Here is an 18,299-nt window from a genome sequence, read left to right as displayed (position 1 = left end):
ATGTAAAAAAAAAAAAAAGTGGGGGGAATGCCAAACCCTACCACTCCATACTTTTTCTTGTTTTGTTTTGATTTGTTAGTTTTTGACTTTATTTTTCTTCCACTTTTCTCTTTCTTTTTCACTCTTGTGGTTATTATTTAGAGATTTATTTTTATTTTTATTTGCCGGGTCCATTTTTTTCCTATTTTCTTCCATTTTTCTTTTCTTTCTTTTCTCTCTCCTTTCTTTTTTTGGTAGTTGCACCAAATTTTTTTCTTCCCTTTTTCTTATCCTTTTTATCTCCAATGACAGTGGAATAGATGCTCAATCTACAACAAGCTGTAAAGTGGAGACCAGTTGCACTAGCATACTGGGGGGTAGAGGAGGGAAATATGTGATGCATACTGGGAACAGGGGCGAAGGGAGAACAGCACTGGTGGTGGGAATGCCCCTCGTTCATTGTCACTATGTACCATAAATGATGCAGTGAAAGATTTATAATGCACTTTGGTCACAATAAAAATTTTAAAAAAGGTAAATATTCTAGGTTTGTTACTTACCTTATTTTTCATACCATAAGATACACTTTCCCCCACCAAAAGGTGAAGGGAAATGTCTGAGTGTCTTATGGAGTGAATGCTGCCTGGAACTAAAGCCTGAGTGCAGGGGACTTTATATATATATATATATATATATATATTTGTAAATGTGTTTAACCAGCTGTGGACCAGTGTATTGCAAATATACTTTGGTCTCACAGGCTGATTGTTCCCAGCTGTCATCTCTGACATCTCTTGTTTTCCTTATCTAAAGACTGTATGTATTTTATGGTCAGGTGCATCAAAATATTCTTATTATATATATATGATACATGTATATATAGAGAGAGAGAGAAAGAGAGAGCTTTTGGGCCACACCCCACAGTGCTCAGGTGTTACTCTGGCTTTACACTTAGGAATTACTCCCTACAGTGCACAGGGCTTCATATGGATGCTAGGGATTGGACCTGAATTGGCTGTTTGCAAAGTGAGTGCCCTACCCCACTGGAGTACCCCAGCTTATGACATAATTTTTGAATTTTTCAAATAGGAACCCAATGATCCATAATGGTTTGCAATTGCTTTTTTTCTTATTCTTTTTATTTTTTTCTTCTATTTATTTATCCAACAGGGGCCCCAGATGCTTTATTTTTAAACAGAACCATAGACCATGAATAATCTTGTTCTGCCTCATATTTCTATATGTTTCTACAAATTGAGAAAAAAAAAGTGAATGGTATCCGGGGCCAAGTGGTCTCAGAAGCATTATGTGGAAATAAAAAATGGTCAGACCTAAATACCCAATTCAAAGTCAACAAAAATAGAGTCAAGAGACCCAAACTACAACAAGCTATACACAAAAGGGACTAGCAGTTCAGGGGTCTGAGGGTAGAGGTATGGGATGCATGCTGGAAACTATCGCAGAGGGAGGTCAACACTGATGGTATTGACTGTTATCACTATGTACCTTACATACAACTGTGAAAGACTTGTAATTCACATTGGTCTCAATGAAAAATATTTTTAAAAAAAAGTAAAAAAGAGGAAGTCAGCAATAGCACAATGAGTAGGGCGTTTGCTTGCAAGCGGCTGAACCACATTTGATCCCCGGCATCCTATATGTCCCCTGAGCCTGCCAGAAGTGCTTCTTGATGCAGATCCAGGAGTAACCCCTGAACACCACTGGAAGTGGCCCTCCCCCCATGAACAAATGAGAGATCTGATTCACCTATATTGGGTCCCAGTCCTCCCCTCTGCTTTTCCTAAGAGGAAGAGATTCTGTCACTAAATGACACATTGCTATTTGAATTGACAGAGATTACTAACTGCTAGAATAGTGTCTTTGTATGTAGAAAAATATTTATTATGAACATATGGAGCATTGGCTTCTACAGCTGATCCATGTTTCTTTAGACACAAATTCTGACTACTGCCCAAAGGAGGGAAAACTATAAATCTTATGAAATATACCCCAAAATTTCATTTGGTTGCTATTTTATTTACAGGTCACTGGACTTTATGGACTTTGTTTTCAGTCTTTTTCCTGTAAGTACATGCTGTGCTTTGAGTAATCTGTATGGTTTTGTTCTTGAGAGAAATATAAAACCCTAGCAATTGTTCAAATACTTAAATTGTTATGAATGTTGAGAATTGAACTGCTTCAGTGTTCTAGAAATATGGTCAATTGGTGTGTTAAAAATAGACAAAATTACCATTTTTCTGTAATTCTTTAGTCTGGCAATTTTATTCGCTTTTCTTCAACGCAAAAATTATTTTTAATGAACAATATTTTGTTTTTTTCTCATATTAGAGCCAGAAAAGCTATAAAGCAGCAAATTTCAAGGTTTTTTTGAAATCTTTTTTTCTTTATTTAAACATTTTGATTACATATATGATTGTGATTAGGTTTCAGTCATGTAAAGAACACCCCCTTCACCAGTACAACATTCCTACCACTAATGTCCCAAATCTCCCTCCATCCCACCTCACCCCCACCTGTACTCTAGACAGGCTTTCCAGTTCCCTCATTCATTCACATGATTATGGTAGTTCTCTGTGTAGTTATTTCTATAACTGCACTCACCACTCTTTATGGTGAGCTACATGAAGTGAGCTAGAAGTTCTAGCCGTCCTCTCATTGTCTCTGAGGATTGTTGCAAAAATGAGTTTTATTTTTCTTAAAACCCATAGATAAGTGAGACTATTTATTCTGTGTGTGTCTCTCTCTCCCTCTGACTTATTTCACTCAGCATGATAGATTCCATGTACATCCATGTATAGGAAAATTTCATGACTTCATCTCTCCTGATGGCTGCATAATATTCCATTGTGTATATGTACCGCAGTTTCTTTAGCCATTCGTCTGTTGAAGGGCATCTTGGTTATTTTCAGAGCCTGGCTATTGTGGATAATGCTGCAATAAATATAGGGGTGAGAAAGGGTTTTTTTTTTTTTTTTTTGTTACATCCCATCTCAGGGAAAGCACACACCAGACGTGGTCTTTTCCTTCCCTGGTGCAGGGCTTTCCTCTTCTAAAAGAATTATTTGCCAAAAGGCCCACTTAGCGAAGTCAGTCACTTGACCCTTTGCGTGGATCATTGGCGATAATTCCAACATGCTGTAACATTACATCTTTCTATATTTGGCCACTATAGAAATCCAGCCTCAGCTCTCCTACAGACAAAGAAATGTCAGTACCAAAGCCCGCCAAAAGTCTCCTGCTGAGCTCTTCTGTGATCTCTCTCCTCCCATTTCCTTAAAGGTATCTGGTTTCTCTTTACCTGTCTCTTCATATGCTAATTCTAGCTCTGATCTCATTGGTTCATCCCCTTTTCTTTTCTCCCTGGCTTCGCTCCAAAAATCCGTCTATAGAAGGCCCGATTCAAGAAATAAAGCCTCTCTCTGGCCTCTCCCTCACCTCTTGTTTTCACCATGTAATTCTGTGTGGTTTCATTTATTTCATATTTCATAATTCATATTTCATATTCGTCCGCTCGTGCATCCGCTTGATTCCCAGTGGAAAAATAAACCCACTAAGGTTTGCTTCAGGGACTTTTATCTAACTATGAAAAAAGTCTGCAGCAGTTTTTGTGTTGTGTTATTGTGTTCTTAGGGTATATCCCTAGGAGTGGAATAGCTGGGTCGAATGGGAGCTCAATTTCCAGATTTTGGAGGAATCTCCATATTGCTTTCCATAGAGGTTGGACTAGACAGCATTCCCACCAGAAGTAGGCAAGAGTTCCTCTCTCTCCACATCCCTGCCAGCACTGATTGTTCTCATTCTTTGTGATGTGTGCCAATCTCTGTGGTGTGAGGTGGTATCTCATCATTGTTTTGATTTGCATCTCCCTGATGATTCGTGATGAAGAGCATTTTTTCATATGCCATTTGGACATTTGTATTTCTTTTTTATCAAACCGTCTGTTCATTTCTTCTCCCCATTATTTGATGGGATTAGATGTTTTTTTTCTTGTAAAGTTCTGTCAGTGCCCTGTATATTTTGGATATTAACCCCTTATCTGATGGGTGTTGGGTGAATAGTTTCTCCCACTTGGTGGGTGACTCTTGTACCCTGGGCACTATTTCTTTTGAGGTGCAGAAGCTTCTCGGTTTAATGTATTCTCATCTGTTGATCTCTGCTTCCACTTGTATGGAAGTGCAGTTTCCTCCTTGAAGATGCCTTTAGTCTGAATGTCATGGAGTGTTTTTACCTACGTGTTGTTCTCTATACCTTATGGTATCAGGTCTGATATCAAGGTCTTTAATCCATTTGGATTTTACCTTCGTAGATGATGTTAACTAGGGGTCTATGTTCACTTTTTTGCAAGTGGCTAACCAGTTCTGCCAGCACCACTTGTTGAAGAGGTTTTCCCTGCTCCACGTAGGATTTCTTGCTCCTTTATCAAAAATTAGATAATTGTATGTCTGGGGGACAATGTCTGAGAACTCAAGCCTATTCCACTGATGTGAGGGTCTGTCTTTATGCCAACACCATGCTGTTTTGATAACTATTGTTTTGTAGTACAGTTTAAAGTTGGGGAAAGTAATGCCTCCCATTTTCTTTTTCCCTAGGAGTGCTTTAGCTATTCGAGGGTGTTTATTTTTCCAGATGAACTTCATAAGTGTTTGATCCACTTCTTTGAAGAATGTCATGGGTATTTTTAAGGGAATCACATTAAATCTGTATAATGCTTTGGGGAGTATTGCCATTTCAATTATGTTAATCCTGCCAAACCATGAGCAGGGTATGTGTTTCCATTTCCGTGTGTCCTCTCTTATTTCTTGGAGCAGGGCTTTATAGTTTTCTTTGTATAGGTCCTTCATATCTTTGGTCAAGTTGACTCCAAGATATTTGAGTTTGTGTGGCACTATTGTGAATGGGATTGCCTTCTTGACTTTCTTCTCTTCCCTATCATTATTGGTGTATAAAAAGGCCATTGATTTCTGTGTGTTAATTTTGTAGCCTGCCACCTTGCTATAAGAGTCTATTGTTTCTAAAAGCTTTTTGGTAGAGTCTTTAGGATTTTCTAAGTAAAGTCTCATGTCGTCTGCAAACAATGAGAGCTTGACTTCTTCCTTTCCTATCTGAATTCCCTTGATATCTTTTTCTTGCCTGATCACTATAGCAAGAACTTCTAGTACTATGTTGAAGAGGAGTGGTGAGAGCAGACAGCCTTGTCTTGTACCAGAATTTAGAGAAAAGGCTTTTAGTTTTTCTCCATTGAGGATAATATTTGCCATTGGCTTGTGGTAGATGGCTTTAACTAGATTGAGAAAGGTTCCTTCCATTCTCATCTTGCTGAGAGTTTTGATCAAGAATGGGTGTTGGACCTTATTAAATGCTTTCTCTGTGTCTATTGATATGATCCTGTGATTTTTATTTTTCTTCCTGTTGATGTTGTGTATGATGTTGATAGATTTATGGATGTTAAACCATCCTTGCATTCCTGGGATGAAACCTACTTGGTCATAGTGAATGATCTTGTTGATGCATTGGATCCTATTTGCCAGGATTTTGTTGAAGATCTTTGCATCTGCATTCATCAGGGATATTGGTCTGTAATTTTCTTTTTTGACAGCATCTCTGTCTGGTTTTGGTATCAAGGTGATGTTGGCATCATAAAAGCTATTTGGGAGTGTTCCCGTTTTTTCAATTTCATGGAAGAGCCTGGCTAGGATTGGTAGTAGCTCCTCTTGAAAGATTCGAAAAAATTTATTAGGAAAACCATCTGGGCCTGGGCTTTTCTTTTTGGTCAGATGTTTGATTACAGTTTTAATTTCCTCAGTAGTGACGGGGGTGTTTAGATATGCTACATCCTCCTTACTTAAATGTGGAAGGTTATAAGTGTCCAAGAAATTTTCCATTTATTTTAGGTTCTCATGTTTAGTAACATAAAGTTTCTCAAAGTAGTCTCTGATGATCCTTTGGATCTCTGCAATTTTTGTCGTGATCTCCCCCTTTTCATTTCTAATACAGGTTGTCAGATTTCTCTCTCTCTCTTTCTTTGTGAGTTTTGCCAATGGTCTATCAATCTTGTTTATTTTTTCAAAGAACCAACTTCTGCTTTCGTTGATCTTTCGGATTGTTTTTTGGTTTTCCACTTCATTGAGTTTTGCTTTCAGCTTTGTTATTTCCTTCTGTCTCGCTATTTTTGGTGGTCATTTTCTAATTTTTTGAGCTGCATCATTAAGTTATTCAGGTATGCCCCTTCTTTTCCTGATGTGTGCTTGTAGAGCTATAAATTTTCCTCTCAGGACCGCTTTTGCTGTGTCCCATAGATTCTGGCAGTTTGTATCTTCATTATCATTTGTTTCCAGGAAAGTTTTTTTTTATTGTAAGAATTTATTCAAGGACAAAATTGATTAACATAATGAGGTAAACTAACATAACATTATATAGTGACATAACATAACATATAATTTAATTGATATAATAATGATACATGTAAGTCAAAGAATGTTTCTGATTAAAAACACAATTTTTTTCCATAATGGCTTACATATCTTTCACAGTAGTATTTTAGGTACATATTAACATTGAATCAGGGGAATACCCATCACCAACTATGTCCTCCCCCCATTCCAGTTCCCTTTCTACAACCCATATACCCCACCATCATCCCCCAGGCTGCTAGAGTAGGTGGACCCCTCTTTATCTGGGTTACTATTAGTGATCACATATCTGTTTGGTACTGGAACCCTTCCTTGTTCCCCCCTCTATTTAAGAGGCAGAGCTAGAAAATAGAATATGTGGTTTTGCTTGAAGGAAAGAAAAGCAATAGATTGGGGTACAAAATAAGAGGAAAAAAAAAAGAAGTCAAAAGTCAAATACGCTGAAAATGGGCAGAGTCCCTCTAGATGCTTCCAACCTCAGTTTGAGAGAGGATGTGAGAAAGGTAATTGAAATACCACAACAATACAGAAAGAAATATCGAATTAAATAACTGGTGAGCACAACAGCAATAAAGACAGGCACCACAAAATAGTCTCGGTTCTGAAATCAAATCATGTTCAAGTGCAAAAAGAAAGAGAAAGACAAGACAAGACAAAATAAAATAAAATAATATTTGAGACATCAACCTTAATCCAGGAAAGTTTTGATTTCCTTTTTGATTTCATCTCGGACCCACTGGTTTTTCAGTAGCAGGCTGTTTAATTTCCAATTGTTAAAGTTTTTCTTCTGTGTGGCTTTGTAGTTCACATCTAATTTCAGAGCCTTGTGGTCAGCAATGGTGGCCTGCAAGATTTCTATCTTCTTGATTTTATGGAGGTATGTTTTATGTGTCAGCATGTAGTCTATCCTGGAGAATGGCCCATGTACATTGGAGAAAAATGTTTATCCAGGTTTTTTGGGATGGAGTATCCTATATATATCTACTAGTCCTCTTTCTTCCATTACTCTTTTCAGGGCTAGTATGTTTTTGTTGGATTTAGTCTGGTTGACCTATCAAGTGTTGATAGGGCCATGTTGAGGTCTCCCACAATTATTGTGTTTTTATTGATTTCTTCTTTCAGATTTTTAAGTAATTGTATTAGATAATTTGCTGGTCTCTCATTGGGTGCATATATATGTTTAATAGTCTGATTTATTCCTGTTGCACATATCCCTTGATTAGTTCATAGTGTCCATCTTTGTCCCTTACCACTTTTCTGAGTATAAAGTTGGTGTCATCAGATATTAATATGGCCACCCCAGCTTTTTTGAGGGTGTTGTTTGCTTGGATAATTTTCCTCCAGCCTTTGGTTTTGAGTCTATGTTTGTTCTGACTATTCAGGTATGTTTCTTGTAGGCAGCAGAAGGTTGGATTCATCTTTTTGACCCATTTTGCCACTCTGTGTCTTTTAATTGGTGAATTTAGTCCATTGACATTGAGGGAGATGATTGTCATAAAATTTAATGTCATCTTTGTAGATAAGTTTGCTGTGTTTGTTGGTCTCTCTTGTCTTAGAGTAGACCTGTCAGTTCTTCCTTTAAGGCTGGTTTATCTGTGAAGTTTCTAAGCTGTTGTTTATCCATGAAGCTATGTATTCTTCCTTCAAACCTGAACATGAGTCGGGCTGAGTGCAGTATTCTCGGTGAGGCATCCATTTCATTCAGTCTTGTCACAATATCCCACCACTGTCTTCTGGCCTTGAGAGTTTCTTGTGACATGTCTGCTGTAAGTCTTAGGGATGTTCCTTTGAATGTAATTTTCCTTTTTGATCTTGCTGCTTTCAGTATTCTATCTCTCTCTGTGGGATTTGTCATTGTAACGAGGATGTATCTTGGGGTGTTTTTCTTTGGGTCTCTTTTAGCTGGTACTCTTCGGGCATGCATGATTTGATTGCATGTAGTCTTTAACTCTAGGAGTATCTCTTTGTTGATGTCTTTGACAGTTGATTCTTTCTGGAGATCTACTTCCTGGGTTTCTGGGACTCCAATGATTCTTATGTTGTTTCTGTTGAGTTTATCAAAGACTTCTATTTTCATCTGTTCACAGTCCTTGAGTACTTTTTCCATAGCCTGTTTGTTTGTCTTAAGTTTCTTTTCCAATTTCTTTTGTTGTGTTGAGTTTTTCTGCATCACACCTTCCAGTACTCCGATTCTCTCCTCAGCTGCTGATACCCTGCTGGCGAGGCCATCCATTGAGGTTTTCAGTTGAACTACCATGTTTTTCAGATCTGTTATTTCAGTTTGTAGTTTTCTGATTTCTGTCTTTGTGTTTTGTTCAGATAGATCTATGCTTTCTTTGAGTTCTTCAAACATCTTCCATATTGCTATTTTAAGTTCCTTATCCAAGAGGTTAATCGGGTGGTTGGAATTTATTAGGTCATCCAAACTTTCGTCTTCATTCTCTGTGCATGGTGTTTGCCTGTGAGGTTTCCTCATTGTCACGCTTGTAGTGTGGTTTTTCCTGCGTGTTGTGGTGGGGTTCATTGGTTAGAAAGAGTGCGCTTCTGCGACGTGAAGCAGCCGCACTCTTCTGCTGCCTCTAGTTGACAATTTTTTGGGGTGTGCTCCCTAGGCCTCTGAGGAGACCTTCAGGGATTCAGAAACACAGGCAGACAGGCACAGGAGAAGTTTCCTTTGAAGTCCTCAGAGTGAACAAAGGCACAGCAGGGCAGACCCTCCGCAGGCCAGAGAGCTCAGCTTATTGGATGGCAAACCCCACAGCCAGATTTTACTCACTGGGCAGCTTCAAAACGAGTTTTTTGGGAGTGCGCTCCCTAGGCCTCTGAGGAGACCTTCAGGGATTCAGAAACACAGGCAGACAGGCACAGAAGTTTCCCTTGAAGTCCTCAGATTGAACAAAGGCACAGCATGGCAGAGCCTCCGCAGGCCAGAGAGCTCAGCTTATTGGATGGCGAACCCCACAGCCAGAATTTTGAAAAACAAGAAAAGCAGTATTAAGAGGAAAAAATTATAGCTTTTCAAGCACTCATCAGGAAGGAAGAAGGGACTTACATAAATAATTTAATGATACAGCTTAAACAATTGGAAAGTGATCAATAAAATGAATCAAAAATAGGCAGAAGAAAAGAAAGCTCAGAGAAAAATTAATGAACTGAAAGCCCCCCCAAAAAAAACAATTCAAAAAAAAATCAATGAAATCAAGAGTTGATTCTTTGAAAAAATTAAAAAGATCAATAAACCACTAGCAAGACTCACAAAGAAAAATAAGAGAGAAACTTAATAAATTGAATTAGAAATAAAAGGGGGTGTTACTATATACACTGCAGAAATTCAAACTTTAACAAGATATTACTTAGAGAGAATTTATGCCTCAGAATAAAAGAACCTGGACGAAATGAGTAAATCCTTGGACTCTGGTAACCTCTCAAAGTTGAATCAAGATGATCTGGAATGTCTGAACAAACCTATCACTGTTGCGGAAATTAAAATGGCAATCAGAAGTCCTCCCCAAAACAAAAGCCCAGGCCCAGATGGATTCACTAGTGAAATCTTTCAAACCTTTAAAGAGGAATTACTTCTAGTCCTTTTCAGGATCTTCCAGGAAAATGAAGAAACAGAAACACTCCCAAATAGTTTCTATGAAACTAATTTTAAAAGCAGAGATATCACACACACACACACACACACACACACACACACACACAAACACACACACACACACACACACCCCAAACTACAGGGCAATATCCTTGACGAACACAGATACAAAGATCCTCAACAAAATTCTAGCAAATAGGATCCAACGGTTTATCCAGAAGGTCATACAGCATGACCAAGTATTTATTCCATGACAATGGAATGACTGCATGACCATGATTTATTCCAGGGATGCAAGGATAGTTTAACATTTGCAAATAAATCAATGTAATATACCACATCAACAAAAGGAAAAATAAAAATCATACAGTCATATCAGTGGATACAGAGAAAGCATTTCACAAGGCCCAGCACCCATTCATGACAAAAATAATGCCTCTCTGCAAATGGGAATGGAAGGAATTTTTCTCAACATAGTCAAGGCCAGTTACCTCAAGCCCATGGGAAATATTATACTCAATGGGGAAAAACTAAAAGCCTTTCCTCTAAGATACGTCACAAGACAAGGTTGCCACTTCTATTCAACACAGTACTAGAAGTACTTGTTATAGTGATCAGACAAGAAAAAGATACCAAGGGCAACCTAATAGGAAGAAGTCAAGCTCTCATTGTTTGCAGATGACATTGTACAATGTTTAGAAAATCCCAGACTCTACCAAAAAGCTTCTAGAAACAACAGATTTGTGGGAGCCTACAAAATTAACACTCAAAAACCCATGGCATTTTTTTTCTGTTTTTTTTTTTTTTTTGGCCACACCCGGTAACGCTCAGGGGTTACTCCTGGCTATGTGCTCAGAAGTTGCTCCTAGCTTGGGGGACCATATGGGAAACCGGGGGATCGAACCGCGGTCCGTCCAAGGCTAGCGCAGGCAAGGCAGGCACCTTACCTTTAGCGCCACCGCCCGGCCCCAACCCATGGCATTTTTAATATACAAATAATGAAGGAGATGAAAGAGACATTACAAAAATGCCTTTCACAGTTGTGCCTCAGAAAATCATGTACCTTGGAGTCAACTAAGAGGTGAAAGACCTATACAAAGGAAACTACAAAACACTACTTCAAGAAATAAAAGAGGACACGAGGAAATGGATATATATACCCTGCTCATGAATTAGAAGGATTAACATAATTAAAATGGCAATACTCCCCAAAGCATTGTACAGATTTAATGAAATTCCTCTAAGGATACCATGACATTTTTCAAAGAAATGAATCAAACACTCCTGAAATTCATTTGGAGTAATAAATACCATGAATAGCTAAAGAAATTATTGGGAAAAAGAAAATGGAAGGCATAACTTTCCCTAACTTTAAATTGTACCTCAGAATTTGTAAGGCTGGATGAGGAGGATCTCAAATCAATGTTCTATAAAATAGCAATGAAAATTAAGCATTCATTGGAAGATAAATCCAATCATCTCAAAGGAGAATTGATTTAGACTATGAAGGAATTCTTTGGGATTGAAGGAACTAAAGAATATAATAGCAATCCAGAGTGCAGAATTTTGAATGCAGAGAGTTGAACTTGAAGATAAGATACAAACCAGCAACATAAGGTAGCCTGGAGAATGGGAAATGACTTATTTGATTTAATTTAATTATTTGAGGGAACTTAACATTGATGGTGGGATTGGTGTTTGAGTAGGCCTGAGATTATGAATAACTTCTTAAATCACAATAACTTAAATAAAAAAAAGATTTCTGAAACCATCTTATTGTTTCTCTGTGGGTAGAGTAGTTGAAATTTACAATTGATTGGGACTGCCTAAGAGGTTCTTTTGGTGAATGGATCCCAGGGCAAACTTCCAAGTACAAATGAGCTTTTCCATTTAATTCCATTTCCTATTACTCCATTTTACTTTTAATGTTTCAAGATATGGAGCTTCTAAATAGCCTCTCATCACTTCATTGGCGACAAAAAATATGAGTAAAAAATTTAAGAAAGCTAGTAGATAGATATTTATAAAGACTTTCATAGTTGGTTTATCAATTAAATAAAGTCAACAACTGTACTGCAGGTGGCTAATTAGAAGCAAATATTTTTTTCTATATTATTTTATTTATTCTGGAGCAAAATATAGTTTAATTATGTAACCTAAAAGGCATGTGACCATATTTTATATTCTTTTTTTTTTTTTTTGGGCCACACCCGGTGATGCTCAGGGGTTACTCCTGGCTATGTGCTAAGAAGTTGCTCCTGGCTTGGGGGACCATATGGGACGCCGGGGGATCGAACCGTGGTCCATCCCGCGGTCCGTCCTAGGCTAGTGCAGGCAAGGCAGGCACCTTACCTCTAGCGCCACCGCCCGGCCCTTATATTCTAGTTTATTGTGAAATTTATAAAGGGATGTAGATTATTCTTAAGTTAGGATTACAAAGTTGGTTTCTCTCAAAGATGCCTGAAAGTAATTTCTCTAAATTTAGTTTATTTTTTAAAATTCATTTTGATGTTTTATTTTACTGTAAAATTTTTTAACCATTATTATTTACAAAGTTATTTATAGTTGGTTTTAAGACATGCAATGTTATTTTTTATAAATAAATTCTTTAATCGAATCACCATAAGATACATGGTTACATAGTTGTTCATGATTGAGTTTTAGTCATACGATATACACACCCTTCACCAGTGCATATTTCTTGTCACCAATATTCCCAGTTCTCTCCTGCCATCCCCCTGCCCTCTATCCAGCTTGCCTTCATGATATGCTTGTTGTTCTTTTTCTTCCTCATCCTCTTTCTCTTCTTCCTCCTCTTCCTCCTTTTTCTTTCTCCTGTTTTTCTTCCTCCTCTTCTTCCTCCTCCTCTTTTTTCTCCTCTTCCTCCTTTTTCTTTTTCTTTCTCTTTACCTTTTTGTCCTTTCGTAGGAAGCTTGCCACAAGTAGTGGAAGAGTGCAGTTAGGGCAGATAAGAGACCACTATGACAATGATAGTTGGAAATGATCACTCATGATGCTTCTTCAGTAACAATATTGCAAGTCATAGTATATTCTTATATTTTGAAGGCATATAAAAATTCAGCATTGCAGAAGTAATTTGCTTTGAAAAGGTAAATGAGATAATTGCTTTGTAACTCTATATATTTCAGGATGCAGAGTCAGAAACAAAATGTCTTTATTACTTCATACTTAATCCCTCCAGTTGAAATCAGAGTAGATTCATTAGACTCTAGTCATTAGAGTCTCTTTCTCCCAGCAGAAGTTGTATGAGACTTGGCATCCAATCCTTATTTCAGCTCTAGTATTTCCCGAACTTGACCTTAAAGTTCCCCAAAAGCAGTTGTGTTATTTTGCTAGAGAGAAAGTAGATAAGGTCAGACAATGATTTACTCCTTTGGGTTACACATACATCTCGAGGGTTTTGGATTAGCTCAAGTAATACCTTCACAGGGTTCAGGAGGAGGCAAGGTCCCACAGGGACAAATTAGCTCTGGGAAGCTCAGGCTGTTTCTGAAGGTACTTGGCAGAGTATCAAGTGGGCTGTGCAGAGCTAAATGGAGCCCAGAAATACTGTACCACATAGAGTGGGGCTACATAAGTATTTCTGAATGTCCCTACAGTCACATTACAAAATAAAACAAAAAATTCTGCATAAAGCAAAAGTAGAAATTACTTTAAATACCGTGTTTTTTATTAAATTAAGGATTTAAAAATGCAAGCATAACAGCTTCTTGTCAATATTAAAAAACTATCAGGAGCTTTTCATTTCTCAGTTTTTGAAACCCAATGCGTTCTTTATACTTATTGCATACTTCGGTACAAGTTTTACAAAATGGACAATTAAATACATTCACAAACTTGTTGTTCTAAACATATATGAAACAACCAATAGCTGAATTGTGATATTAGGTTTTATATTTTAAATTTAGGTAAATTTCTATTAAATTAATATTTATTTCTCTGTTGCTGTCATCACATTCCCATCACTTAGTGACCAGGAGCTGCTGCCATCATATTGAACAGTGCATGTTTAAAAGACTGTGGTCAGGACCTCAGATCCTACTGTGTGTTAAACTCACTGTCCAGGTTAAACACACTTTGAACTATTGACTTAAATGTAATCATGTGAAGAGAAAATAAACATCTAGAGCTGAACCCTTTCAACTCTTCCAGTAGAGGACCCTAATGGGTGACTCTGTACGTTTGGGGTCATTCTTATGACACTGCTGCCTTACTAGAGGCAACTAAATTTGAAAACACAACAGTCCTTTGTTTAAAAATTTCACTACAGGGGCCAGAGATATAGCACTGTGGTAGGGTGTTTGCCTTGCATGCATCCGACCTGAGATGGATCTGGGTTCAATCCCCAGCATATCCCATTTGGTTCCCTAATGCCTACTAGGAGCAATTTCTGAGTGCAGAGCCAGGAGTAACCCCTGAGTACTGCTGGGTGTGCCTCCACCCAAAACAACAACAAAATTCATTTCACAAACGAATTATTCCATGTGGGTATGTTCTTCACAATATTTCTTTATTTTAATTTTTGGTCAGATTCAGATGCTGTCATATAATTTTTCAGTTTCTTATCTCAGTGAATTTTAAGTGATTGCTTTCCAAATTATAGGTAGTTTTTACTTTTCTTTCACACATTTGTCTTTTATTTCTTTAGTGTTATAGAGCCAGACGAATTTGTTTATTGATCAGTGATTTCTGGTTCTTTCCCCATGTGTTCTGGTCTCCGAATATATTAGAACAAGAACTTCTGCATCATTTCTCTGCCTCATATGACACCCGAGTTTCCTCTCATCCAATACTTTGTGAAGATCGTCCCCTTCAACAATTGTACCCTTGAGCAGGACCTCTACGTCTTCCACCGGGCTGGATTGCTCAAGTAAGCAGACACACATTCGATCAAAAGACAAGAAAGAGAAGAGAGCAGTAATGCAATAAATTCCTTATTTTAATTCATTAATTTATAAAATCATCTTATTAGGGGGTACTGTAGCATTCTGTAAATACTGCCACAATATAGAGCTAAAAACTATATATTTGATAACACTCTAAACTCCCACATTATTGAAGACTTAAATGGAGACTAAAATTTAGAAAAATGTATGAACAGCACTGGGAATGTAATGGTGAAGGACTATCAGGCATAGAGGCACATTTGCTCCCTTTTCAAAGCTTATAGCTTCTCACAGATAGGTAAGACTGATGCTGTGATGGGACTTAAATATGCATTCTTGGAAAATTCAACCCAGCTAGACAAAACATTTCTGAGGAAGTACACTGAGTACTAGACAAGAAGTATTAATAAATATTAGTTTGTTGAAATATTCTGATTTAATACATAAGTATTAGGGAAGGATTTTTTTTTAGCAAATATGCTTGTTAAACTTAATACACAATAAACTGTAATAATACAATGAGATGACTAATATGCAAATAGAAAAACTAACAATAACAAAAAATAGCCTGTTTGCTTTAAAAGAAAAAGAAAAAGTCATTGACATTTGAAAATTTTTAACAAGATTGCTAGTAAAGGAAAAGAAATCAAATTAAGAATGACACATTAGGGGCCAGAGAGATAAAGTGTTTGCCTTGCATCAGAAGGTCGGTGGTTTGAATCCCAGCACCCCATATGGTCCCCTGAACCTGCCAGGAGCTATTTCTGAGCATAAAGCAAGGAGTAACCCTTGAGTGCTGCCGAATGTGACCCAAAAACCAAAAAAAAAAAAAAAAAAAAAAAAGAATGACACATTATTCTTGGTCAACTGACAAGATTTAAAATATAGGAAACAGCAAACATACAAAAACAATAGAAACTAAGAACTAGTCTTTCTTAGTAAAGAAATTCCACTAGCCTAAGACATTTACTACAGAGACGCAAAGTTTATATAAATTAAAGAACATTAAATATATTTTAAATGTCCATAAGTAAGAGATTACTAAGAGAGTATTTAAACTTTATAAAGGAACCTATTAATATGTTTCATTTAAGGAATATTCAACAATTGATAAATGAATGACTAAATAAGTTGTGCTCTGTATAGGTGTGTGTGTATATATATATATATTTATATATATATAAATATATATATATATACAGTGTCAAGTTGGCTTAAGTAATTGGGTAACTTACTAGTTCATAGAGTGAAATAAAGAATGCTAGGCCAATGCCTGATTTCATATGTGGTTTAATTTCAAACCATTTTATTGCTCTTTCATTTCAGATGTTGCTTCAGAGTGGTCCCTTTTATGATTGTGAGATGGATTTGATAGATTTAAATCTTATATACCATAACTATGGCGATTAAGTAGTATAACTTTTCTGAGAAAAGAGTGGTCAGTGTGCATTTATATTCAGAACACTAAGTTTTATTTGTATTTCACTTATTTTGTATTCTATTATAAATTTAAAGCCATCACCAAAGGCTGCTGGTTGCACTGCATATGTCTGTTCCTGAATCTTGGTTGATGGTGTTGAAGGGGAAGGGAAGAAGTGGTATGTTGCCAATCACAAATTTGGGTGTGTTGGGAAAAGAAGCAATTGGACTTCTTACTTCTCTGTTTTAGAACAGAACCATCATAATCAATAACAAGTGAAACACATATACCTTAGAAAAATAATAGCAACACTACCTTGCATGTTCTATTAATTCAGCTTTTTATTTTTAGCTTTTTATAATATCTTTATTTAAACATGGTGATTATGAACATGATTGTAGTTGAGTTTCAGTCATAAAAAAAAACACCTCCCTTCACCAGTGCAACATTCCCACCACCAATGCCCCATATCCTGACTCCCCTCCACCTCGTATTTGAGACAGGATTTCTACTTCCCTCACTCATTAACGTTGTTATAATAATTCTCAGTATAGTCATATCTCTAACTGCATTCTCCACTCTTTCTCATTTTTTTAATATACATTAGTCTTAGTCTATTAAAATATTATGGAACTAGTCACATTGAGTTTTAGAATGGGAATTTAGTTTTGGCATTCAGGGTTGAAGCTGCCTTGAAGTCAGTGTTGTATGTAGTTGACCACAGCTCAATCCTCCGCACCACATGGTCTCCCAAACATTTTAGCTCTGGAGGCCTTGAAAAGCACAAATGTGACCTGGATGACCCACAGAACCAGAAATCATGAGTAGCACCACATCTTCAGGTCCTATCATTGAACTGCTAGACTGGTTGGCCAAAACTCACAGAGAGGAAAACCACACTTTCCTAAACACTGCTTTGGACACCTTAGTAAAATAAGGTAGAGAAAAGTACATTTTATGTATGTAACTTAGACCTCAATAAATTGCTGAAAAAATGAGTGATATAGTGATAGAGTTTCATAGAACTTTCTCTATAATTGATATTTAACCTTTTTTTTTTTTTTTTGGTTTTTGGGCCACACCCAGCGGTGCTCAGGGATTACTCCTGGCTGTCTGCTCAGAAATTGTCCCTGGCAAGCACGGGGGACCATATGGGACACTGGGATTTGAACCAATGACCTGCATGAAAGGCAAACGCTTTACCTCCATGCTATCTTTCTGGCCCTGATATTTAACCTTTTAAGTAAAATTTTAAGAAACCTTCTAAATAATCACCTTGTAGTTGCAGGTTAGAGAAATTAATTTCTAGAGTTTTCTCCATTTTTTGCTAGAATCTGAAGGGTTTTCTTTGTGTTTATTCTGTCTGATAATTTTACTTCTTTCTAATTTATATGTCTTTTATAAATCCTGTCCTAATCCTGGTATTAGGGGGAGAATATGAACAATTCAAAGCAATACTCAGTGTTCAAAAACTGAAAAACTTTTCCCCTAATGCCAGTAACTAGGAAAAGATTACCACTATCACCACTACTTTTCAACATAGTTTTGGAAATCTTAGCCAAATCTATTAGATATAAAAAAGTAATGGATAATTCCTGTGTATTGAGATGTGATACACTGAAATATCTCCAATGATCATCATATTAATTTCTATGTTTTATTTTAGCTCTGTTAAGTGTTTATATATTGAGATCCACCTGAAGTGAACCTATAACAAAACTTTTGTTATTTTCTAATTTTTATTCTGTTAAGGTATTAATATCATTTAACTTTGAATAGACAGATCTGGTGCTATATTTTTTAAAAATTAGAAATGATTAAAGTACAGGATGAGAAAAGTCTTTTTTACTATGTAATATTTTACTCATTGATATGTTTCTAATTCCTGTCTCTTAACATGCCTCATCTTAATTTGTCTTTTCTGAAATCATATTTGAAAGTTTCAAAACTTACATTATCAATGG

General features: G+C 36.8%; 1 protein-coding gene across 1 annotated transcript in view; it reads left to right on the top strand.

Annotated features, from left to right (window-relative positions):
* CFAP61 (cilia and flagella associated protein 61) overlaps nt 1-18,299 on the top strand; it is a 391,053-nt gene that overhangs the window by 96,812 nt on the left and 275,942 nt on the right. The window contains exons 13-14 of the mRNA XM_049774327.1: nt 2,024-2,063; nt 14,760-14,899. Of these exons, the coding sequence (XP_049630284.1) occupies nt 2,024-2,063; nt 14,760-14,899 (180 nt within the window). The remainder of the gene's footprint in view (nt 1-2,023; nt 2,064-14,759; nt 14,900-18,299) is intronic.

This window comes from Suncus etruscus, chromosome 6, assembly GCF_024139225.1.
Source record: "Suncus etruscus isolate mSunEtr1 chromosome 6, mSunEtr1.pri.cur, whole genome shotgun sequence".
In the NCBI taxonomy this organism is placed as follows: Eukaryota; Metazoa; Chordata; class Mammalia; order Eulipotyphla; family Soricidae; genus Suncus; species Suncus etruscus.
The sequence above is the reverse complement of the archived record's forward strand: the minus strand, read 5'-3'. Positions and strand labels throughout refer to the sequence as shown.